General features: G+C 39.0%; 2 protein-coding genes across 2 annotated transcripts; one reads left to right on the top strand and one right to left on the bottom strand.

Moving 5' to 3' along the window:
* The first annotated feature begins 1848 nt into the window (after positions 1 to 1848).
* On the top strand, positions 1849 to 12433 carry ppid (peptidylprolyl isomerase D). Its single transcript, XM_086158043.1, has 10 exons — positions 1849 to 1989; positions 2462 to 2602; positions 3541 to 3647; positions 5103 to 5291; positions 6471 to 6593; positions 8181 to 8287; positions 9614 to 9758; positions 10729 to 10815; positions 11049 to 11091; positions 11779 to 12433. Exons 1-10 carry the CDS (start codon positions 1905 to 1907, stop codon positions 11865 to 11867), a joined length of 1116 nt encoding a protein of 371 aa, XP_086014169.1. The 5' UTR covers positions 1849 to 1904; the 3' UTR covers positions 11868 to 12433.
* Position 12434: 1 nt separating this feature from the next.
* etfdh (electron transfer flavoprotein dehydrogenase) lies at positions 12435 to 24779 on the bottom strand. The gene is made up of 13 exons (XM_086158042.1): positions 24607 to 24779; positions 23820 to 23978; positions 23240 to 23469; positions 22661 to 22742; positions 21223 to 21341; positions 20816 to 20893; positions 20140 to 20286; positions 19305 to 19445; positions 18220 to 18363; positions 17447 to 17615; positions 16518 to 16700; positions 14924 to 15145; positions 12435 to 12868 (listed from the first exon to the last, which is right to left on the bottom strand). The coding sequence occupies exons 1-13, from the start codon at positions 24635 to 24637 to the stop codon at positions 12705 to 12707; spliced, it is 1869 nt and encodes a 622-aa protein (XP_086014168.1). The 5' UTR covers positions 24638 to 24779; the 3' UTR covers positions 12435 to 12704.
* Between the last annotated feature and the right edge of the window lie 1899 nt (positions 24780 to 26678).

Raw genomic sequence — 26678 nt, 5'->3', positions numbered from 1 at the left:
GATTACTTTCTTCCACCAGAACAGTTGGATGACTGAACTGTGAAAAATATCCATTAAAGATCATTTTAATGCATTAATATGCTTCACATTTCATTTCTTCCACAAGAAATCGCTAAGTCATTCAATGAACCAAATGAAAATGTAGAAAGGGCAAAACAAAGTTGGTCAAGTCAATCTTTTGGCAAAAACTTTTAAGGGGTGATTTGTCAAAGAGACTCACCAAAAACGAAACAAATAACCAGGAACACATTGTTTAACGGAGGTTCCTCCGACAGTGACAAAGATAGAGATTTTTTAATCCCTATATAAGAAGCGCGTAGTAATCCATCCCCTGGGCAACAGCAATCATATGACTTTCCGTCTGGACTAGATAACTTGTTTATAGCGAGTGAAACCATAAATTGTCCCATAATAATACACATGGACAGCAGATTTCTTGATGCAATTTCCCTACTGGTCAAACTCAGAGGTTCTTAACTTTGCCCTCTTAGCCCTCATGTTCGGGTCAAACTTACCTCTTTGTAATGTTTTCCCGAATAGACTGACGTCGCTGACTTTCATCCTACAACTCAACCGCCTGAGGCCCAATTTCAATTTTTAATTTCCGCCTGTGAAGAACAATAACAACTAAGACTGGGAGATGAGAAAACCGAGAATCAAGATTACATTTTGTATGCATGCATGCATACACATATATATTATACACAAAACACAAATAGATAACCAGTCTCTCTCAAAGTATGTTATAGAGTTTTTTATTCTTAAAATTCGACCACTGCATTTAACCCATCATGGAAAAACTATAAGCAGTAGACAGCTGTGTGGCAGTGCCAGCAGATTAGTTACTGGGTACATTGTCTTGCTCAACAACACTACGGCAGGCGCGTGGGATCAAACCATGACTGTTTGGTACAAAGATGACCGCTCGAACTTCCCCGAGCCAGGCATAGTAAATAAGTGTTATAATTTAATAAAAAACCCAGGTTGTACAAACTGCAGCTCAACACCTTCAGGCATAGTTTCAATTGGATCCTCTTGAGGAAAGTGAGACTTGTGGCTTTGCTTTATGAAATTTCCTAGAATACCCTTTGAGCTAAAATCAGATTAGCTTCTCAAATTTATCGTACTTAAACTTTTATTCAAAATGCTCAACTTTCACATGGATTAGCATGTTTGTTCTGTCAGGGACTCATCTTGTCAGTCAGTTAATATTGTAGCATGTGCTGGGGAAACTGGCCAGTGGAAACCATGAATCCTTTGCGGCTACGATGACCTTTGGGAGCTTCTCATTGTTCTGCGTTGGAGAACTTCGTTGTATGAATAGTTGGACAATGTTGTTTATTTGTTACACTAACCTGCACCGTTAGTTGTCCTAAAGAAGGGTTGCATCCTTAGTTAAACTGTTGGCATTGTGAAATGCACCCCCTTGGGTTTTCCCTATCTCTTTGTATTTATAGATTTATGAAATCCTAGCTCACCACAATATATTGTCAATCCAGAGTGTGTCCTAAGACGAACAATATAAATCTCAGTCATCCCTTACAAATAAGAATCTCATCTTCATTAAATGACAATTCATACGTATTTATTTTCTGTTCGACACCACCAGCCAGTACAGAACGTTGCTATTCTTACAACACGTAATTTCAGCGCAAATGATCACAACTGATGTTGAAACATTTACGTGTTACTTCTGTCGAGTTTGTTATTCGCGAACTCAGTGATATTTAAACAATTACAGCTTAAATCTTTTACTGCCTGGAGGAAATGTCTGGACATACCACGGCACTGGAACATTCTTTGGTTGATTTTATTTTGACGTTTCGATCCGGAAGTCTTGTCACTGACGCCACTTCAGTCACCGGCCGGCAGTAGCTAGCTAAAGAAAATCGCATCTCCTGAAAATGTCTCAGCCAACACCATCCGACAGGCCCACGAATCCCGAAAACCCCCGTGTTTTCTTGGATGTAGACATCGGCGGAGTGCGAGGTCGGAACTCGTTTTTATTTGTTAAGTCAGCTAACAATTATCCGAGGGCACTTTAGCATTAGCACGTTTAGCTAGCTCCAAGCATGCTGGATCTTCGGGACAATATAAATATAGCCACCGAACGTCTCACTTCGATAACAAACCTCATTGCGGCTCCGGTGTCGTTGTAAATGGTTGATATTGTTTACTATGAGCCCGTGTATTGAATATTAGCTAATCTTTTTTAAGTTCTTATTAAACGACCGGAAACACGTGTGGTTGTTTTGTGAGACTTCGCTTCACACTCAGGCAGTCTATTGTTTTTAGTCAGACCCGTCATTTTTTTTAATTGGAATCTATCATCCTCCCGTGTCCTCATAAGTGTTTGCTTTATATCAGTTACTTCATGCTTTACCAGGGTAGTGAAGACAATAAATGAGATTGAATGCAGGTGTTTGAGTGACACTAAACATACATTGGCCCGCCTTCACAGCCGGCCGGATAGTTCTGGAACTGTTCGCTGACGTCACCCCGAAGACCGCTGACAACTTCCGGTTCCTGTGCACAGGAGAGAAAGGCATCGGCAAATCCACAGGGAAACCTTTGCACTTCAAAGGATGTCCTTTCCACAGAAGTAAACAGCGTTTTCACACTAACATACTACTTTGCGTTAAAGTTTGAAAGGACACCTCGAAGAATATTGTTTTCTCTTAAGTCCTGTGAGAACACTCCTGAAGAAGATCGATGGAAGAGACTTTGTGTTGCATATCGTAGATTGAGAAATCTTTGGATGTGACATTTATTCAAAAGGATACCACCAAACATCCACCCACTACTTATGAAATAATCTGTGTAGCTGAGTGTTATAATGTGAGAAAACTATTTTTTTTAGAAAAAAAATGTGTCCCATGAAAGTAAATGTAAAGGATATTGTTTGAAGTTGGGGAAAAATGCAAAATATTCAGTTACTAGTTTGTCACCTTTGAAAAGTACTTAGACATTGCCCACAATAATCAGGATATTACGATTCAGTTATCATAAAAGAACCTTGATGAAACCTTCACCGAATTAGCAAGAACTCACTGAAAAACTAATCAGATAAGTAACTTGAAAATAAGAAATATAATTTGATATTGGAAATTCTAAAAATGCTTTGATCGAAATATGTCTGAAATCTAGGTAGTGGGTGGAAAAAAAGTAAAATAAAACTGCTATTGATGCAAAATAAGTACAGAAAGTGTTAGACAATGTGTTTACACTTGAAGACATTTCGAACATTTGATGAGAGGTCAAACGTCTTCAAGGGAAGTAAATCTAGTCCAGTTGCTAAGAGAAAATGTTTTTGACAAGAACTGACCATGACCTGGATGACTGAGAGCCTCCATAGTCAAATTAAAATGCATTAGTAGAAATGCCTTGTCAGTCAAAATATGCAGGCACCTTCCAAAAAAATGAAAAAACATTATGATGATTATATGCTTCCATAGAATTAGTACCTTGATTGTCTATTTGAGTAAATGAAGCCTAAAGCAGCACTTCAAGTGAATTTGTGCGTGTATTTGTTTTTGTCAGTTATAAAAAAGTTCATGATCCAAGGAGGCGACTTCTCCAACCATAATGGAACTGGAGGTGAAAGCATCTATGGAGACAAGTTTGAAGATGAAAACTTCCAATACAAGGTAAAATGGCAAAATAATAATGATTATCTCCCTTTTCATAAGCTGGTAGAAGACATAAACATTAGTCACCGTAACTGACATACAATGAAATTCCCCGACATAACGTGCCTGGAGCAAAATAAAACAGACAACTTTGGTACCATTACTGAGGGATGGTCACAGCTCTATAATTCTGCTCAAAAAATTATTCTAGCAAACGTAGTTTTATTAAAGTCTTACGTCTCAGCAGGAAATTAGTCTAGTAGAGGATCTTCTGCGGGGTTATTCACACCTGGTTCTTGTCGAAATCTTATTGTCATGGATTTCAATTTCTTCACTTGAAGACGTTTCACTCCTCATCCAAGAGGCTTCCTCAGTTCTAATGACCTGTGGGGAGTTTCCACATATAACTGACCGGACGACGTCTTCAAGTGAAGAAATTCAAGTCCACCTGCCACAACAAGAATTCATCATGACCTGGGTGACTGAGAACCTCCCACTTGGTCTACGCCCACCACTCCGCAGGTGGGCATAGACCAAGGCCGTATCTTTCCTTCATTGCAATTTTAAAAATAATTCTAAATCTCCAAACTGTATTTGCAGGGTGCCTGCAGAAGAGGATGAAATTAATAACTCCCCCCTTCCCTTCCCAGTGATAACTAATAAGCGATTTTTTTCAATTATTAATGTTATCTGTAATAAATGAGCAGTTTCCTAAACGTTATTTCACTCGATTTTAAAAATTAAGGAACAGGTCCTTTATAAATAGTCCAATTCCTTCCTTCTGGATGGCATATTATCCTTACATGAACTGCATGATTGAAATGCACTGAGTGAACTGCAAGAGAGCAAGAAATTATTTAAATAGGACATGTTTAAGTCCCAATGGGTGTCAGCAAATCCGATGACCAAAAAAAAAAATATATATATATATATATATATATTTTTTTTTTACCCTTAAAATATATTCCATCATAAGATAAGAGTGATTTATGGGTCACAAACCCATTATTACATGCCTTTGTCATTCATCACACAATCTTTAGTCCGGAGATATATTCAAGCCAGTTGGTATTTACAAGAACCCTTGTGGCATTGTTGTTTTTCTTCTTGAGCATATCAATTTTCCCCATTTGATATTGTTAAGGATCTCGAGAAGAACTCACTGAAAAAGACTATTGTCATGAGAGCACAAAAAGACAAACGAATCCCCAAGAAGGCCAGTAAGGGGGGCCCTGTGGTAGAAACGTCTCAACGATTTCACAACAATGGTGTTCTATGATTTTCAGACTCAGCATGGAGTCACAGTGCGCTGTTCTAACAAAACCATTAACTTAAAGTGCTTTTCCCTTCCTACTGCCTCCCTGACTTCAGCCCTGTGACATACAAGGCAAGCATAAGGCTAGAACCTGATGTGCAGTACAAACTCCTTACATCACTGTTGTAGCTCCACATTCTATTCTCTTCCTTTCCCAGCATGACAAGGTGGGTCTCCTGAGCATGGCCAACGCTGGGCCCAACACCAATGGCTCCCAGTTTTTTATCACTACCGTTCCCACGCCGCATTTAGATGGAAAGCATGTGGTCTTTGGACAAGTGCTGAAGGGGATGGGAGTGGTGAAAATGCTGGAGTCCATCGACACTAAGGATGACAACCCTGTGAAGGTAAAGGTTTAAGTGTACTTTCACCCAGTTGTGAGCTGCCTGAGGAGTGCTGTCTTCTACACTGTCTTTGGGAGAAGTGATGAATGTAAAAAAGGGTACCTTGCGGCTTTAAAGCACGTTACACTCGATTGCATTCACACACTCACACAACGATGGTAGCAGAGCTGCCATGTAAGGCGACGACCAGGCCATCTGGAATGTACTGTTACTACATCCTATTTAGAAAGTTGTTAGACATTTTGTTTCATTGGGAAAGACTTGAGTATGTACAAAACACATTTTTAAATTGTTACTTTTCATTGGTGTGCTAATATGTGAACTCACAAAAAATTAAATTAATTTCAAAAAAAGTTACCCTCTAAATATTTAGTCCATTCAAGTAAGTTTTTGTTTGTTTGCTTATTTTGTGAATTCATGATTTAGTCAATTAAGCTAGATGTGAAACAAAACTTCTATCAAAAGGTAAAACATCATACCAAATAACCCAACATGTGATGACTTATTGTTACAGACCAGGAGCTCCTAAAAGGGGGCGATGAGATGAAAAGAAGTACAATTTCAAAATTCTCTAACCATGATTTATGAATTGTGATTTAAAATTATTCTGTCTTATTCATATGTTCAAGTCCATGATGGATATCTTTTAATTTCCTATTGTGGCAAGTACCTTAGACTGCCTGATATTATTTGAAAGATAATACATATCTGCATTTTTTTTAAATCTAAGATAATTATTGCAAATAATAAAGAAATTGTCCAAAAAGAAGCATTAAATGACTGGTTAACCACGAGTTAACTGCATTTTACATGTCGACCTGCACTTTTTTCAACGTACACATCCTATGTATATAACTGCATTTCAGTTTACACTTTGCTCAGCTAATCCTACCTTAGTATGTTTATTAATTATTATTTTGATAGAAAACTATCTGGCTTTATGGACAGCAGAGTAAGATTTCCATTGTAAAGGGAAATATGTTTCCTGTCTGTACACATAACAATGAACAAAATTTTGAATCTTGAATTTGAATATAAATCCAAACTACTCATGCTGCTTCTGTGATTAGCTATATGAATCTGTAATTAAAAATCCATTCTGAATAATACGGCATGTTATTTTTCCATCATATCATCCTGCTCAAGCCCTTTCCTTATTGTCGCTGCTTGTTTTCCCTGCAGCCTTGTGTGATAGCAGACTGTGGTGTGCATAAGGAAGGGGACAGTTGGGGTGTCGCCCCCAGCGATGGATCAGGGGACACCCACCCAGATTTTCCGGAGGACTCCGACATCGACTTTAAAGAGGTATATGAGCGCTCTTTGATCTTCCAGGCACGGAGATGAAACTCTGCAGATAGCATCGTGGGATCGTTATGTTGGGGGACATCCTGAGCTTCTACATTCCGATAGCTTAAACCTGGGGGGCTGAAAATGTTCATGCCAAGATAACTTAAGTTATCATGCTCTGCAGGCTTGCATAATTTGTTGTTGTCGCCAGAGTTGGACGGGAAGATCCATATTGGTTTCAACATCAAGACCCATGATGTGATTAATCTACCGGACACTGGGGGCAGGCAAAAGTGTGTCCCAGAAATTGACATATCGGGTGTTGCTACTTTGGACTTGGACTTTACCTCAAATGAAGGTCCTCTACATTATCACACTCGGCTTGTACGCAACTCATATAAACAATTTACATTTTTCTCAGCAGAATTCAGCTCAGTTTGCTCCTTTAAATCCCGATGAAAAGCTGTTACCGCACTGACTAGACGATCCAAATAAAAATTCAGTGAGAAGTATAGAGTTGATAGAGCTTGTTATTTTTTTTGATGCAAAGAGTTATGGAAATGGTATTAAAGATTTGTTTAGCTGAGTATTTATTACTGATGCATAACAAATGTTATCCAGCCATGAACAATTTATTCAGGATTTTGAACAAAAATATTTGAAAATAATATTTGCTGTCTAATCCAGACATGGCCTTTTGCAGGCTAAACTTCCTGTTTGGGTTTACTGGCAGTGTTTGCTTATTCAAGTTGATGCCGCACAGCAAAACTTTTACAGTTGTTACTGATTTTGAAAGGACTTCACACGAACAGATTTCTTATCAAGACTGAAAGACCAGGGAACAAATCAAATCAGTGTTCTTCAGTTTGACTTTTTTGGTCCTCTCCCTCCTTCACCGTTCACCATCTCCCATTTATTCCCGTCATCTTTGTCCTCCTGACGCTTTTGCCTTTGTCCTCTCTTTAATTGGCACTACCCGAGTGACTTGGCTAGAAAATCAAACATGTCTGATGGTCCGACACCGAGGCCGGGTCGGGTCTGTTTCCCTTACAAACAATAGGCACACCTCTTCTACCCTACTAGCCGCGCCCACTCTGACCTACTAATAGCTACTTGACCCAATAAGTAACAACTGCATGGCAGTGAAAGTGGGTGAAATCGGGGAAAAAAAATCTTGTACTATGACCTTGGCTGCATACTATCTTGGCATTTTTCTCTTTTCCTCTGCAGTATAATCACCTTTTATTTAAATAACTTAAGTTCCACAAGAATATATTTTAAACTCTTTTTAAAAAGAAGCAAAGCACTCCCAGAGAATCAGCAAGAAATGATCTCGAAACAAAGAAGTCATTGGGTACTTGGAAATAAATTCAACAAAATGAATAGACGCACATCAACAAATTATACTGAGTTAAATTCCTAAATACGCTGTAATGAGCACTCAAACTGAAGTGGATTAAACTTGTAAAAAATGGTTGGTTATGTCCCGAAGTTGTACATCTGAGACTTCATCTTCTGAAACAAATTTGATTCTTGTTAGTATATTAGTTTTACAGTTTTGCAATATACCTTCGGCCCTAATTTTCCTTTGTCGCTTGCCTACAGATTGACAAAGTTCTCTCTGCTGCTGAGGATATTAAGAACATTGGGAACAACCTTTTTAAGACTCAGGATTGGAACGGCGCTGCCAACAAATATAGCAAAGCCCTCAGGTAATGTACAGCAGCCGGCTGTGTGGTTCACTGTGACGGTCTTTATCATTTCAATAGCAATAGAATTCCAAATTCCAGAAAAAAGGGTGCGTAGTAAAGCTGAAAAAAGGAAAGTTATGTTAAACAGTTCTTAGTGTTGTGCTGCGAAGTTAAATCTCTGTATTCTGCAGTTTGTATAGCACCTGTTACAACAAAAGCAAAACTTTTTTGCAGAATCACAGTTCTTTGCTCTTTCATTCCTTGTTAGCCCTGAACACCTGGTTATCAGCTACATCACCACAACACCACATAATCAGAGTTTTGGATACAAAAACTAAATTCTGCCACTTGTTATGAGTAAGTGAGACACAAGAAGTGGCCATCCTGTCTCAGTAAGAAAGGAAGGAAGCAGTGGCATTTACATCAGCACTGAAGACTACGGAGTCTTAAACCATTCAGTGAGTTCCGAGCTGTGGTTTAGCCTGCCAAAACAAAACAAAAAAAATCTTTTTTTCCATCACATCTCCTAAGAACAGAAAAGGTCTGCATCTGAGAGTTCCAAGTTAGGAGTAACATAATTGGGAAAATTATTTAATTTCCACGCAAGAATATTTTACAAGCTGCATGATATAAGCGAACCAATTAGGTGATCACTTTCCAGACTACAAAAAGGAAAACACTTGCTGAATTGCTGTCATACAAATGTCTGTCTGTTTGGGTCATCCGAGCGATTCAGGGTCTATTTTCAAATTCCCTGCTTCATTTGGAAGCTTTGACCATCCTGACAGTCAGGGTGTGCTTAATGAACACAAGTTCACATGTTTGAGATCCAACAAAGGAAATCTCGGATTGTGTGAATGGCACAGAAAATGACAAAGCAATTCAACAAAGTTGAATGTTGCTTGTGACCTTCATTTGACATTTATTAAAACCAGTTCTGTTAATGATGGATGGCTCTTACTAAGTAGTTTCTTCTTTCAAGGTTAAGAATTTGATTGAATTTCATCTGTAAAAAATGTTTGACTTTCACCTTCAGAATCTATTTGAAAGACTTTTTTTTCCCTAGCTATGGGTACAGTGAAGTATTTTTTTTTCCACAGTTGTACTCAGAAGATCAATCAACAGTTGTGAACAAAGCCTCTTGAAAGAAAGAGTCTTGAAAGTTCCACTCCTTAAACAAAACGGATCAGTAGAGATGCAAAGTCTTGAGACACAATAAACTATAGTCTAGAACTACTGGAAAGAACCAGAGCAGCCTTCTCCTGAGATCAGAACTGCAACAAGTGTTTTTGTAAATAACACCAATCATAACTGATTAGGAATCCGATTCTGTCTGGGTTTGTGCAGGTATTTGGAGGTGTGTGGAGAAGAGCTGGAGGAGGAGGTGGCGCATCAGAAGCTGGAGCCCACCGCTCTCAGCTGCTACCTCAACACGGCAGCTTGCAAGCTGAAGATGCAGCTGTGGCAGGAGGCTCTGGAGAGCTGCAATGAGGTAGAAGTCCTCAGCCTCATATTAATATGTTCTAGACCAGGGGGCGGCAATCCGCGGCTCTTTTGTCGTTTCACTGCGGCTCAGAGTGGCTTGGGAAAATAAATTATAAGTATTTAATTGGCTTGGGAAAATAAATTATAAGTATTTAAATCAAGTTTATTTTATTTGTGTTAGTTCCTTTTTTTTAATTTTAGTTCTAAATTGGAAGATTATTGTTATCTTGAAATATTAAAATAAAATTATTCATTATTTTTCAACGCCAAATAACCGCCAAAACGTGGTCAATTTGTCGAGACTTTCAACCCCAGGTTGGCCAAATGTGAAGAAATGTAAGAAAAGAAAAATATGTGAAGAAAATAGAACATTTAATGACACCTGGGGAGATTCATTTGCATTTACCTCTGACAAGAGTGGCCTACCAGTATGCCTCATTTGTGGAGAAAAACTGTCTAACAATACACAGTGGTACCTTTATTTTTGACGTCAAAAAGTAATTGCGGCTCCCAGTGATTTTCTTTTCTGTGGAAACCAGATCCAAATGGCTCTTTGGGTATTAAAGGTTGCCGACCCCTGTTGTAGACTCATAGAAGTAAGTGTAAGATCTGCCGTGGAAGTTCTAGTTACAACAAGACTCGATTACTTTTTCTCAGTTTGTAACAACCAGCTGCATCATTTTAATATCAAATAAAGCAAAGTGTCAATGCCAGCTACTGCAAGTTGTGTCTGCTAGAATTTATAAACACCTATTTTACTTTATGGGTATGTTACTGCATTATCAAGTGACCATATTTTGGGAGCCAAACCAAGTTGGCTCATTAAACCTCATGCTGCAGAAAATCACCTATTTCATAAAATGAAATCACATATTTCATAAATGAAATAGGTTTTCTTTGACCCCCGTCCCCGTCAGCGCAGAGCAACAGCAGAAACACAGTGCCTAATTATCTCGAGACATTGTTTTAATTTACAGGTTCTGGAGGTGAACCAGACAAACACAAAGGCCCTTTTCCGGAGGGCACAGGCCTGGCAGGGGATGAAAGAATATGGACAAGCCATGGTAAGTTTCAAGAAGCTTACTAATCTACTGTGTAGCTTTACAAATTCGATAACTAAATGCAGTTGCGTGTCTAAAAATGTCATCCTGCATATTAGTCAAGTTTGTCCAGCATGGAAGGAACTAAACTCAGAATTGCACAGGTGTTTATGCAAATATTTGAAAAGTCTAAGCGCTTCTTTCCAGAGTGGCTCTTTTACTGACCAAACTGTATCCTGCTCCTGTCATTCTTACAGACAGATCTCAAGAAAGCTCAGGAAATCACACCAGAAGATAAAGGTTGGTGTTTCTGCCCAATTCAACTGCTGTGTATTCAGACTTGACCAGAGTAAATTATATTGAAATGGTTACCTATTCATTTAAAACACCATGCATTTCTGTATTTTTAGACATTTTAATATAGCTTCTTACTGTGTGTGGTTCTAACGTCAGCTAAAAAAGTTTCTCCAACAGCACTGTTTAGACAGAATTGACTGTTATTCATTTGCTATTAATGAATACAATGTTCCACAGTCAAACTCCCTCCCTCACAGTAGACTTAAATGAGACGTAGCCAGGAGTGTTTAATTTTCTAAGACTTGACACTTAATCTTGGCTCTTTGCAGAGACTAGAGAAATTTTTTTCACAGCTAAAAACTCACACACATACACACTGGAAGTGGACTGAGCAGGATTTAGCTCACCAAATCTACACCACTTATCTCCTTTTTGACTGCCCTTGATATTTTAAGCTTCAGTTCACTGGCAGCTTGCTACAAGATAAGAGTTATCAGTTAGTGAAATGCTCCCTGTTTCCTCCAGAAGAAGGCTATTTATTTATCGCTATTATTTAGAAGCGAAAGTTCATATAGACAGAATGCAGACTAGACATTGACAACAAAACAATGAATGATATAGTATTCAAGACGAATGTTTTTCTGGATTTATATGCCAGATGCAAACTATCACGTGTTGACCTCTTTACAGCGATCAGCAATGAGATGAAGCGAGTCCAGCTGAAAATCCAGGAGGAGAAGGAGAAAGAGAAGAAAATCTATGCCAAGATGTTTGCGTGAAGAGTTTATCAGTGGATGCAGTAAATTGTCGATATTTGTCCAAACTTTAAGAGAAGATAAGAAGCTGTCCTGGAGTTACCAGATGAAAATGTCATTTTAGTCATTTGTTCATGTTTCTCAACTGGCACGTTTCACATTCAGCTATTTATGCAAGGGGATAAACTGGCAAGATCGGAGATAATCGGAGAAAAGGATCCACTATTATTGAGTCTCAGAGGATCAGGATTAACACTTGAAAGTAGTATTTGGCTTGGAGTTTTGAAGCAAAGTTCAATGTACAGAATTTCATCAAGCTGTTTAAGGCATTTCAACGGTGTCCCCTTGAACACATGGATTTTTTTAAGGCATAAATCAGTGGATAACAGTGACGTGTTCTTTATTAATAACTGTTATATTATGTACAATACTGGGCAGACCAAAATGTCTTTGTGATAATGCTGAAATAAATCTAAATGTAACAAACAGCTAGCCTGTTGGTTAATCTAGATTTTTGAGGAAATGTGCTGATAATTACAGTTCAACAAGTACCTGTACTTGAAAAATAAAGGTCACTTTACTCAACTTGTCCAATGCCCATATAAGCATTTATATAGCAGTAAAACCATAAAACTCAGTTTCGACATCTTTCTTGTTAAAATGGTCCTGCACGTTATGTTGAATCTATAATGTGGAAATTGAATAATTCACTGAGAAAAGCAAGACTAGATTTTGGATGTGTACATTAGCAGACCTATTTACCTTTTAAATAATTAGATTTAGGCACAATTGCCAGTTACCAGCAAGTAAACCTGAATATAATAGGAGTCATCTTTCAAAACAAGATTGAAAATAATACAATCACATCCCGTTGTAAGCTGGGCCACCTCCGCCTTCGGGCACCACCCAGTTGATGTTTTGGCTCGGGTCCTTGATGTCGCAGGTCTTGCAGTGGACACAGTTTTGTGCATTAATCTGCAACCGCATTCCATCTCCCGTTTCCATGGGAACATACTCGTACACGCCTGGAGAAATATAGTTTAGAGAAAAGGTAGAGACTGATCACTGACATCCATCTTAGACTGTCCTGAAAGGCTGTGAAAGTCTACTAACCAATAGAACTATATACTCCGATAATATTGTGTCAGGTATGTGTTGATGATACACAGAGGCCGACTCTTGCTAGAACTACCCAGCTTTTGGTCACGTAAGTTTTACGGAATTTCATCTACTTCCTTCCTCTGCTCCGTAAAATCTGAAACGTGCTGAAAGATGCCAACCCGCAAAGCTGAGACACTGGACAATTATGAAAATAATTAACCTCTCCAACCCAAAGCTGCGTGGGGAGATCCTACGGTAAAGGCTAAAAGGACCTTATCCAGTCGCCAGCTCTCGGTCTTGGCTTGTCTTTCCAGGCCATAATAAACACTTCTCAGTCGATTCCTTATTCTTAGAATTAGCTCTGCCACTGACCTCAGGTCTGAAAGTCTGTAGAGTTTAATGGCAGCTGGTGTAGGAGAGAAAATTAAGTTGCGGCTCTATAATAACGGAAGTCTATTGGATGCACAGCAAAACAGAGTCTATGGAGTCTGACGGCATTTCTAACCCAGCTCCTTGTTAACAGACCATGGCCATTTTGCCATGAAACATGTGCAAAATGTTTTTACCGATGAAATGGACAGATTCTGTTCCAATCATTTTCAGAATCCTTGGAATTTGAAATTCGATTGGTTTTGCCTGTTTACCATCTTTCAGGTCAATATGGCTGAACCGGGATGTAGAGCAGCCTCAAAACACTGAGAGCTGCTTCACTTCAGTAAAGCTGTGTTCAGCAGCATCTTGCAAAAGTGGGTGTTTATTAACGGGGTCACTGACGTTGAACAAAACCGTTGTCTTTTAATTCAATTGGTGTTTCACAAGATATTAGAGGTTAGAGCTCTTTGATATACTTTGTTATTGGCATGAATAGTGTAAATTGATTTAAAATGATCGCTTATAGGCTAACACAAATGACCTCATTGGTGTTTAAGAAAAACGAGTACAGTGCTGTTATATAAAGTTGATTATTACACACTAAAAAAAAAAACACACCTTCAGTAGGAGAAATGCTGGTGTATCATTTCTTTGAAAAAAACAATGTACGGTCAATTTTTACATCTCCGTGGGTCTAACTGACAACAGAATGTCAAGCAAAATAGTTTGGAGTGCTAGACATGCTCAAATTACATTGTTCTAACTGGACTCAATTTGATTTCACCTCACAGAAATAAATCAGTTTTAACTGTTTCACCCACGAGTGATTGTCATGTGCATACGGTGTAAGGTGAAATAACTGGCAACACAACATCTGGACCCTCTTTTCTGCTTGACAGAAACCCCCTCTGATATAAGTTCACCTCTGTTTACCAGCGGAGGTAAGAACAACGCAGACACGTCCCCTTGGAGTGACCAATGATGACGAACTACCAAACCGCATGTGTTAGGAAATACAGCGTGTTGTAAATACAACATTGCGGATTTGAATGAGTTTTCATTTCAGCTTGATGTTAATTCTTAGGCCAGTAGTTTGTGGCTTGCCTGAGAGGAAATGCTGGCTGTTGGTGAAATCAAAAGAGAATTCCCAGCGCGCCTTTTGTCTAAACAAGGAAATGTACGAACAGAAAACAGGAAAGAGAGTTGGACTGATCTGACTTTCTGGGTCTTTGCCTTGCAATCAATTTTTGTTGAAGTCATTTCATTATGTTCTTGGATTAAGGCTTTTAGATGTTCCTTTTTGAAAGATGAAGTTGACCTATATAACTGTGCTAAAAGAATGTTGAAACAGGTTTTGTTTTTTTATACCTCTTTGTCAACGCTGCTTAGCGTGTTTCGCGTGAGTGCGCAGCCCGTTGAGACTTCAAATACTACAAAGGGATACAGCTAACTTTGCACTGCTCAGCAGTCACATTCTATTAGTGTGAAAATTTAGGCAGTTTCATAGAGGAAAAGAAAAAAATATGAGAGTCCGCAGAGACTAGTGGAGTCTTAAAGGGTAATTGTGCTCCAAAGTTAGTCCGGCTCAAACAGGCCGATGGTGTTACCTGCGGGGCAGAAGCGTTGCTCAGGACCGTCGTATATGCTGAGATTCCTGGCGACTGGAATGCTGTCATCTTTCAGGGTGAGGTGGGCGGGCTGGTCTCCCTCGTGGTTGGTGCCACTAAGGGCCACGGAGGAGAGCAGGTCGAAGCTTATCTTGCCGTCAGGTTTGGGATACTCAATTGGCGTGCAGTCTTTAGCTGGTTTGAGCTGGTCTGAATCCAAGCCTGCGAGAGATAAAGCACAGGTGTTGAAATATTGATTTTTCCTTGCGGAGATATGGCGACGCCATTGTTCACCTGACTGTACGTGCAAAAAAAGTTGAGTCCAGTCTGTGTGGCCAGACTGCAAATTTGCAAATGCTGTATTCAGCAGAGGACATGGACATTAAAACTTATGTCCAAATATAACACTTCTGTTTTAAAGATAGACAGGGGGCACCTTGAAATCACAGCCTTGGTGATTAAATTGCACAGGGTGGGAGAATTTAGCCCTCTCGGATTATAAAAAAAAGGTTAATCAACTTCCAAGGTTCCAGTTACCATGGACTGTTTTACTCAGTGGTCATAGAAAGAGAAATCAGGATGAGGAACTGGGTGTGACTAAACCAGACGATTAAATACTTTCGCTGACACCTTTGGACATTCTATTAAATCGGAAATAAAACTGCGGTGTGATTGGGACTGATGTTGACTTGCGGTCAAATCTCAGTTGGACTGCAAATAACAGGCTGTGGGTAAGGGGGGGGGGGGGATAAGTACATGATCCAATTGTCTGGAAATGTATCTGACAGATGATACAAACATGTTTCTCACAACCATTTAAAGTCTGACGAACAGTTAAAAAGGCAAGAAATTGTCATCTCCCTATGATTTTGAAATTAATTAAATCACTTTACAAAGAATAAAAGTGAATCTGATGTAAACAGTAAAATGATGAATAACAGCCTTTAATACATAAAATGACAGAGAATACTCAATGAGTAATGATGGACCCACTTATTTTCCTGCTCAGTTCAGTTTGCTTAAGCTGATACAGTATGACTTGATAACGCCTGCTTGGAATCGGCTATCTAGCACAGAAGCACAGCATGCTTTGTGGAAAGAGGCCGGAGATAAGGGACTTGTGGGGAGTTCTGCTCCAGCACATGGAGAAGGGGAGAAGGGGAGAAGCTGTAAGCGTGAGAATTAATTACATCAAAACAAAAAGTACAGATAAAAGCTACGTCTGGGCTTTTCAATACTATGGTCTTTGATGATTCCAATCCCTACGGGGAATGTCTATCCAATAACTCAACGACCTTTCTGACTGCACGCAAGTTGTTTGCAAATATTCCACTGGTCAGGGAGAGCACGAACTGGGCGGAATGAGAAGTAATCTACTGGTCTGACGTGAAAGTGTGTCTGAATGCTCTGAGCCTAAATAGAAGACACCCTCCTTTGTTGACGTGAACTTAACGGCCACGTTTCGAAGTCAATGGCAAAATGTCAGCAAGGAAAAGGGTGCATTATTCCATCTGCCATAATTTTGCATGACCACTCCTCACTTAGCATTTAATGAGAAGACAGTAGTTGGCGCCAGCTTCACAATTTCACTCACCACAGTGTTTTAGGGTCCATGGCTCCTTTCCTCTGAAGATCCAGTAGAAGACTCCGGTGTACACCATACCCCCATACAGGCCAAAGTAGTTGTGGAAGGAGGGCCTGATGTTTCTCACAGCATACAGTTCTTTCCACACCCAGGAATTCATCAAGGTCTCAGAATACTCGGGTATGTGGAGTCCTGGGGGTTCACGATTAAAAACAATTTAATACAATGCTGAATTTGATGAAAGTTTTGTTTTTTCCCTATTCGGTTCTTGCTGCAGTCAGTAATTTCCAAAAACAAATCCTTCACAAATGTGACCCCCTAATAAGGATGATATCAAAAGTAAAATATTGGTCCTCATTATTCTAAAGTCTTTCTTCTTAAGAAGCGTGCTGTTGAAGTTTTGTACACAATATATGAATGTTTTCCACAACACAACTTAAGTTTAAGCATGCAATGATGAGATTCTCATTTCACAGAAAAGCTTGGCACATTGACACTTAACCAAATCAGGCCTAATTAGAGCTACAAAATATTCATAAACACTGCTTCATCAACCAACTGAGGGAATCCGTTGAAATGAAATAAATACCTGTAAATTAAAAAAAAAAAAAAAAGTATGACTATACTCAAAAAACTCTCCAAACAATCCCGTCATTTTTTATGGGCCTGTAGTTTAAAGAGCAAATATATTGGTCTCATTTGGACCATTATGTTTCCTTCAGGTGCTTTGGACCTCATTAAAAGAACTATTCTCCTGAAATTTTTGGGTGAAACTGTGCAGCAGCTACCGGATACACTTTTCAACAGTGACCAATTTGGTGGCCATGTTGCCCCCACCGTTCACAAGCTTATGCATCGGGGGAACAAAGTATATCTGTCCACTGGTTTTATACACTGTAACTGGAGACATGGTTCAACATGATGGCTGAGGTTTGTACCTGCAGTCTCCGAGTCGAGGCTCTCCGCTGTGATTTTGGGGAAAATGGCTTCAGCGGCGAGCATGCCGCTCTTCATGGCTGTGTGGGTCCCTTTGATCTTGGGGACGTTCATGAAACCGGGACTGCAGCCAATCAGAAGACCTCCGGGGAACGTTAGCTTTGGAAGAGACTGGGGCGGAGAGAGGGGACGCAGTGTCCTATTTCAACATTCCTAAACTTTTTTCAAAACATATTAAGTCAGTCGCTTGAGACAATGTTGCTGTCTGAATCTGTGCCACAGAGTTACTGTTTTTTGGTTTTTTTTGTTTACTATTATTTGCAATTTTGCAGGCACTTTACACATTTAATCTAAACCATTATCCAAAATTTATTAAGGAGCTTCTTTACATCATCTAATTCTGTCACTTTTCCAGCTTGAGAAAAAAAGTAAGCCCATTAGATTTACATAATAAAAACAAATCTGCTTTTAAACATCAGTAATGCTGAACTGTTTAAATAAGCTTGAATTAAAAAAAAAAACATTGATGTATTTAGTTAAATATCAATAATTTGACAGAAACAATCACTGAATGTTAATTGAATAAGTACAGAATCAGACAATAATTTCCCCTGTGGAAATATAGATATCTGGTTACCTGGCAAGTTACAGAGCTGCACACATGCTCAGTTTAGATAAAGGTGAGTTTGGCGCGCAAATTCTTTTGACAAACAAACATCAAAAGCCTGTATCCTTATGCCGTTTATTTGTCCCAATTGAAAATGAATTTGTATACCTGTATCCCGCCCTCATTTAGGGCTCGGGCTCCGTAAGCGATTCTGTTGCCTCCCTCCAGAGTGCGAGCTACGAAAGGATGATGTTTCCAGCGCTGAAACTCTCTGAATGGGCTGAGGTAGGGGTTTGTGTAGTCCAGGCCGATCTGGGGTAGAAGACAATTTGATCACAGACAGTAGATCAAAATTCTGAAACCACAATACAACATTCCTTTATTTTTATTTTTTTTTACCTCGAGCCTTCCAAACTCCAGAATTTGACATTGAAAATTTGTTTTCTACTATAATTTTTTTAACACCTCCTTTCAAGGCCGTTTGGCACAAAGCAAATTTACAGAGCAGGTCTCTGAAAGGCATTATCCGCTCATAGAGCAAGAGTGGAGTTCATGGGGAACGGCCGTGTGTGTGTGTGTGTGTGTGTGTGCGCGCGCAAAAATTTGGATGATTAATAAACTTGACCAAGAATGTAAAAATGGATGAGAAGCTGTGCACCATCTGTGCTTGACAAAAAGGTTACACCCGTAGGCGGTAGATCCTTGATCTGCGTTTGGGCTTCAAAGAATGCACTTCTTTTTTTTTCCGAGACAATTTCATCACATTGGTTTTATGTGCACTTGGAAGATTTGTTATTTTTTCTAAGGAGAGAGACACACAAGTAATATGTAAACTGGGAACTACTCTCAGACGATTTAAATCCGATTATTTTTTACTGGTATAACAAGACGATACTTCAAACAGCATTATGTTTTCTGATATTCAACACACGCATGCACACAACCCTGTAAATTTCAAATCATGATGGGGTAATCAAATATTTCATAAAAACCATTCTTCAGTCATTACATTTTATGAACTGTTTCAGGTTAATTACTAAATTGAACGGTAGTAAGGCAACAGCTGCAAATTACAAATAACATACAGCATGCTGTGTACTCCTCCAATGTTTGTTTACTTTTTTCCTGTATTATTTCCTTTTGTTTGATTCTGACAAACCTGTCTTCAAGTTCAGAAATTGGCTCAAACACAAAAGCCGTTCTCTGTTTATCCAGTTCTTGCAATTTACTTGAATTCAACGTTTATCACTCACCACAAAGCCCAAGGCCACAAGGGGTTCTCCTTCATTCAAGTGGTACAGGAAGGAGCCACCGTATGTGTTCCTGTTGAGGGGCCAGCCCACAGAATGTTCCACTCTGCCTGGCCTCCACTTCTTTTCGTCGATCATCCACAGCTTTAAAACGAGGGAGCAAACATTACGAAGAGGAACCCCTGATTTCTACTCATTCAACTCATTTTTTCTTTTATTTTTTTAATACATGTCTCTGTTAAGGATCGGAATGTTCTTCCTGACACTAATAATGAATCCAATATATAATAGTTGACTACTGTGGAAAAAAAAAACATTTTTTCACATCTAAGGTAAGGGCCCTGCTGGACCTTCAGCAGTAAACCATTTATTTATTTTTTTTTTATCAGCAGCAAAGATTAAAAATTGATTAAATTACTTTTACCTGCAGCTAAAACAAACAATACAATGTGTATATATGTTGTTCTAAAAATCTGTACACATTTCTCAATATTTCTACTTATGTATTTTATTATATATTTACGTTATACTTTGTATTTTGTTGCATATATTCCTCATTTGTTATATGTTATTTTCCTCCTTTGAGTTTTCTTTTTGGCTACCAGCTTTAGCTGCTGCACCGCTGCAACTTTCCCCCGCCTTAAAACAATGAAGGATTCTGTTATCAACTCGACACATTTACACCATATCATGTGATCAAATTGCAGAAATGATATTGTAGCCACCACTCTAGACCTGACTCACTCGGGTCAGTCATTCCAGCAAGACGATCGTGATCCACATGATGACCGTCAGAGTCTCTGTGTATAATGCTTATGTAGAATATGACATTATCTACCTCCTTCAGGCCAATTGCATAAGTCTGGGGCTCGCAGTTCTCGCGTAGGTTGAACTGCTTGTAAAGTTGCTTAGCCAAGTGGCCGTGGCAGCCCTCTCCAAATAATGTGACTTTTGCATGGAGTTCCATTCCTCTCTCAAAAACATCCTGCAAACAGACAAGACCATAGATACATTCATACATTCACAAGACCAAGTAAAGTAGAATTTAAAATAATAGTCGTGTGTTATATAAAGACCATTTGGAGGAGAGTACTGGTTCAGCATTTACTAAAATGGAAAAAAATACTGAACACGTATTTCTCATTTTTTATATTATAGTTCCTAGGCTGTAATATTTTGAAGGGATTTTCCTACTATTCCTGGATTTTTAAAAACTGACATGTTGCCAATTTACTTCTAATTTTTCCCAAGAAATCAAAAAAAAAAATATAAAGGAATTCTTCAAAGAATGTAGTGAATTAGTAAAACAAAAATGTCAAAAATAAAGTACAAACAAAAGGAGATTTTTATGAGTAACTTATCAGACCACTTTCAAATTAGAAAATAAAGAACGGTCATTCAATGATACCATTAAGTCAGCATTTAACATATATAACTAATCCGCAAGGCAGGAGACCCAATAATCATAATTCCAGAAATGCCAAAGAGCCGAATGAATGAAGATTTCTGCGGACCTTTGGTGAGCCGTCCTTTGCTATGCCGACATCGTTAGTGGCGATTCCTTTGACACTTCCATCTTCATGAAACAAAACCTAGAGAAGGTAAAAGTCATGCAAGTTACAGTTCAGGCTTGTAGCACAATGGAGACAGCAATCTTGTGAAGTTACTGAGGATGCATAAATGGTAAATTACTACATTTTATATTTTTTTGTTGACACAATATCGTAAAAATCAAAAACAGGTAATATAAATACAGGCAGACTAAAAGCTTCAACTAGCAAATAAATGCTGTAAATATATAAACATCATCTACATACTAGTTTTACATTTGCACTTAATTAACTGAGTAAGGGAAGAAGTGAAAGGGAATAGCCCCAACCGTAAAATTGTGGTTCTTTTAGATTTTTGATATAGTTCTCACCTCGGCTGCAGCATAACCAGGGTAAAGCTCAACTCCAAGCTCCTCAGCTTGCTCTCCAAGCCAACGCACAAAGTTCCCCAGACGCACAATGTAGTTACCATGGTTCCTCATGGGCAGACCTGGTCAGGAAGATACATAGTTTTAGCTTCTGGTATTTTGCAACTGAATTTCACAGAGAAAGGAATTAAGTCAGCACCTCTTTTTTTAGCTGTGATAGAGACAGTGGCAAGCTGTTGAATAACTCAAGAACAACTGGCTGACCTTGATGTTTACCATAAGTTGTATGCAAGTTGAAATTATCAAAACTTTTTATTGATCCAATACATGCCCAAAGCAAGACGAGTATTTCTGACCCACAGTCAGTGACTATAATATAGAACATGTATTTTTCCTCTTTTTGAAATAAGGAGGAGCAGAACCAGATACCAAGCCTTTTATTAGAACCTGTTCCTTGACTAATTCTGGGTAATACGGTTGGTCCCGCTGTCAAGGTTTCTCACTGAAAGCATGAAGTGCACTGTTTATCCACCAATTATTTTGTCGTCAGGATTATGATTCATGAGATTTGGTAGACCGATTGACTGATGACCCGCATGTTGCCCATTGACAGCTGGGATAGCTCCAACATCCTGGTAGATAATGAAAGAATGACTTGATAAGAGAAATTAATAAAACCGCCCATGACGCCGCACTGCTGCCCTCAATGTCTCTGATATAGTGAAGTACTCAGCTTAGCAACCAAAAATGTGTTTTTAGTCATTTTACAATGAATATGCAATTGCCCTCTCAAGGGTAGCTATACACGGTAGGGAAAAAAATAGCTCCATTGAAGTATCAAAGAAACCATCTCCTGCCAGTCGTGATATTCCATGGACGTGTCTTGCATACCTCAGTCATAATATAGAAGTGATCTTTAACCATGGATTATACCTCATTCTTTTGCTACAAAGCAGGCATAGTGAATATTTCACTCATTTTTTACAAGTCATGACTTTTTAGAACATTTTGACATTTCAACTGTATCTTTCATTGTGAAAAAACTGACAAAGAAGAAAAACACTTTTCCAGACACATGTCTGCCTAAGCTACACATTTCCTCTCTCGCTGACATCTTGTGTGAGATCTGGCAACACTTTGGTCCATCATGCTACCGAAATTTCATTGTAGGCTGGCAGAAGAATTGCTGGCTCTTTTTACCAACTAGATAAACACATTATTTCTTTAAGATTTGCAATTGATACCAACACGAAAAAGACATACATGAAACAAATCCCCCCCCCCGCTGCCAAAAAATAGAAAAAGTTGACAGAACTTCCCAGCAGGGTGAGAGGATTGGCAGGAGAGGTGTGAGGCCAAAGATGCTTATACAGAGTTGGGGAGTACTGAACTTTTTAAAATATTTTTTATTAGCTCCAATGGATTAAGAAGTGGCTTCTACCTGGCAACATTGGGACTGGGATTCTGTGCTTCTCTGTTAAAATGCTGAAAATATCTTCAGTCACTGGGGTGTTCAGAGGTGCCTTGGGGAGAGACAAAGATTTTAGAGATTTGTGTAAATGAATAAGAAGAAAACCTTTATTGTCACATACAGTTATACATAGAGCACAACATCAGCGATGTGCCATGGCACCCCTACACACACACGCACGCGCGCCTACACACGCAGATATTACTCCCCTTCGCAGTTTACCTTGAAAACTCTTTTTTGTTTTGTTTTCTAAACAAAGTCTTTAGTTTCAATAAATACCTGCCATAGATGTTTTCTTAACTTACAAGAATCCAACACATTTGGAGTATCCAAATTTTGCTATCCACAAAATGTTAATATTCTTTTGAGTTTTGACGTTATTTGTTGGTTTTCAGTCCAATGTTGCTTTATGAGTGCTTGTCTTTGTGATGCAATTAATACATTTTTACAATTGTACTAATTGTAAGCTAAAATACTGGAAGTGACTCAAAAATCCTATCCATAAGCTTACACTAAGCTCACATAAAAAAGAAAGACCAAGATTCTTACCCCTCGTTCTTTCCAGTCAGGGAAAAGTTCAAAAAGGGCACTGGGCTCCAGACAGGCTCCTGAGAGAGTGTGCGCCCCAATCTGGGAGGCCTTCTCCACCAGACACACACGCAACTCCTTCTCATGTTCATTAGCGAGCTGCTTGAGACGAATGGCTGCCGAGAGACCGGCGGGGCCCCCACCAACTATTACAACATCTGCCTCATCAGCAAACCTTTCCATTTCGACCCCTGGGAGGGGACAAAAAGGAGACAATAAACTGTGAGGACTAAAGGAGAGAGCATTGAAGAGCTTCATCTCTAATGATTTCCACTTTGTAAGAAGGACATATCGTAATCCACCAATTCATCAAGTCACCAAAATTACTGAAGAAAACTTTTTTGTTCGTTCACATTCGATTTCAGGGTTACATTTTGAAGAGGATTACTTTCACATACATAAGAGAAAAGAAAGTACAACAAATGAACAGCTTAACATACAGGACTACAATCTTGAAGCGTCATTTTTTTTCCCCTGTGTGCTAAAACAGAGTTTAAGGAAGGTACCAACGAAAAACACTCCGTTTGGTGACAAGTCATACCTTCCCATCTCGGATCTTTCTCCCTGGGGTGGATGGTGTAGTGTGTTGTGATCCGAGGTGCGGATACTGAGGAGCAGCCTCGTTTGTGTAGTGTGGTGTACAGTTGTGGTGCAGCATGTTCCACCTGCACAGTCCTCAACGCCCTGATACACCTGTGGGCTGTGGAAAGAAATACAAACATCCCCAGTCAATACCAGTTCAAACTCGACATGTGACTACTTCAGATTTTGTTTATTTGGTCTCTTTTCACTTGATCTGACATTGAGCTCTTGACCCAGATTACTCCACCCACATTGCAAGTGTTATTACTGTAAAAACAACGTAAATGTAATACAACCCTCATCTGCAGCTGTCAAGTAATGTTTTGTAACAGGGAGCCATGCTAGCTAACAGCGATGTGTTTCATTCGAGCTACACCACATTCACAAGTTGAAAGATGTTGTTCATCTTAGGATTTATAGAAACATGTGCGTAATATTTTTGTCCCGGTTTCGGCTCATAAACAATATCATAAAGATTCGAAAAAAACAAAAAAAGCAACCTCAAACCAGGGCACAGTACAAGTGACCTGCCGAATCAACTTTGCCCTACATTACTATTGCTGCCAAAATAACCTTAACAGACGGCTAATGCTATCACCAGTGCTACCTGAGGCATTTTAACATCTGTCAACCATTCGCAGCAGATAAAAATGAGCTTTCAAATGTGAAACCAGTATCAGAAAAACGAGGTTAATAAACACTCTGGCCAAAGGACGCGTTGTATGTTAGCCATGTAGCCGACGTACCTTTACTTGAGTATCTGCTAGCTGGAAACATTATGTGTCTGCTAGTGCAAACACACTAGCTAGCAATGTTTTTATGCCTTCTTTAAAATCAACTAAAATGAAAAAGCGTCTTTCTTCCCTCGATCTCACTTCTAAACTTCGCACAGGAGCTCGTAAGGCGACAATGCTTGGCTGGACAACCTTACAAAACACAAACGCCGCGTTGTTGCGTCACGGGAATATACAGTAGATCTCCACACTTCGCTCCGTGGAAAATGGATGGGAGATGATGATGTAACTGCTTTAGATATCAGCTGAAGAATGGAGTTATTTCCACGCCACGATCCACGGAGGGACGGTTCGTAATCAGAGGTGAAAATAAGAGACTTGATGTTGAATAAGAAATGTTGCCGAGAAATTAAAAAACTACCACCAAAACTTTTTATTTCCTACAATGAAACTAGTGTGAAATATGTAAATATTTGCATCGCTTTCCAATATTTGAAGTTTCAGGGTATGAGAAGTTTGTTCTTGAATTTAAGTTACACAATAGGAAATTTTGCCTAGAAATTCTAAAACGACCATCCCAACTATTTATTTCCTACGGTGAAACAAGTGTGGAACATGTAAATATTTGCATTGCTTTCCAATATTTGAAGTTGAACAATACAGGGTATAGGCTTGCTCTTGAATTTAAGTCACACAAAAGAAACTTAGAAATTGCTAAGTTGCTTATTGCTAAATTGCTAAAAAAAAAAAAAAAAACGCCCAGAAATTCAAAAACTACCACTGCAACTATTCATTTCCTATTTATTTCCTATGGTGAAACTAGTGTGACATATGTAAATATGAGGCTATCAGACTTTTTAATTCCTCTTCCCACAGCCGCAGGGAATCTTCAGTCCTTGTAGTAAGACAATTCATATTTCATTGTATTTCTTATTCTTTCTCCTTTCTACTATTATCTATTACTGTTATGTTTTTTTTATGTGAAACTCTGGCACAACAATTTCCTTCGGGATTAATAAAGTTGTTCTCATCTCATCTCTCATATTTGCATCGCTTTCCAATTTTTGAAGTTTAAAGGTATGATAGGTATGTTCTTGAATTTAAGTTACACAATAGGTGGTTCACTACTAGTTATCATACGATTAGGAAACAAGTTTACGGATAATAACTCTTGTCTTTATTAGTTACAGTTCAAAAAAGTCCCACCATCCATCAGCAAGCTATCTAAAATACTTTTTTGAGATTTGATCAGGCATCACTGATCCTGCTGCTCCTTCTGTTGTTTAGTTGATATCTGCAAAACAACAACAAAAAAAAACAATAAAGTAAGGATTTGGAGAGTTGTTGGAGTTGAAAGCTGGTCATTTCTTTTCCCGTTCTTTTCCTTTCGGCTACGACAGCCAATTGTCTCCTCCACCTAACCCTGTTCCCTGCAAATTCAAAACTCACGTCATCTTTCACTGCACCCATAAATGTCCTCTTTGACCCTCCTGTAACCCTCCTGCCTTGCAGTTCCAACCTCAGCAACCTTTTACCTATATATTCTCCACCCCACCTCTGCACGTGACCACGTCATCTCAGTCTGGCCTCTGACCTCGTACCCCAAACAACTACCTCATGCTGTCCCTCTGATGGACTCATTCCTCACCCCATTAATCCTTTTCACTCCCAAAGAGAACCTGAACATCTTCATCTCTGCTATGCTACCTGCAGCTCTGCTTCTTGTCCGTTCCTCAATGCCTCCGTCTCTAAACCAGACAACATTGCTAGTCTCACTAATGCCTTGCACATCTTTTCTTGCATTCTGGCTGATAGCCTTTCATTACCCCTGACACTTTTCTCCAGCCTTTCCAACCTGCTTTAACACATTTCTTCACTTCTTTTCCACACTCTCCATGGCTCTCTACTGCTGACTCTAAGTACTTAAAATCCTCCATCTTCTTAATCTGTACTCCCTGTAGCCTCACCATTCCATGTAGCTCCCTCTCATTCACATCCACGTCTTGAATTACCTTTCTAATACCAAAACTCAATTTATTTGGGCGTTAATTTAGCCGTAAGTGTGAATTACAGAGTTAATGGCT

The sequence above is a fragment of the Fistularia commersonii genome, chromosome 13 (assembly GCF_037954325.1).
Source record: "Fistularia commersonii isolate RoL2024-O1a breed Wild chromosome 13, RoL_Fcom_v1.0, whole genome shotgun sequence".
Classification (NCBI taxonomy): domain Eukaryota; kingdom Metazoa; phylum Chordata; class Actinopteri; order Syngnathiformes; family Fistulariidae; genus Fistularia; species Fistularia commersonii.
The sequence above is the reverse complement of the archived record's forward strand: the minus strand, read 5'-3'. Positions and strand labels throughout refer to the sequence as shown.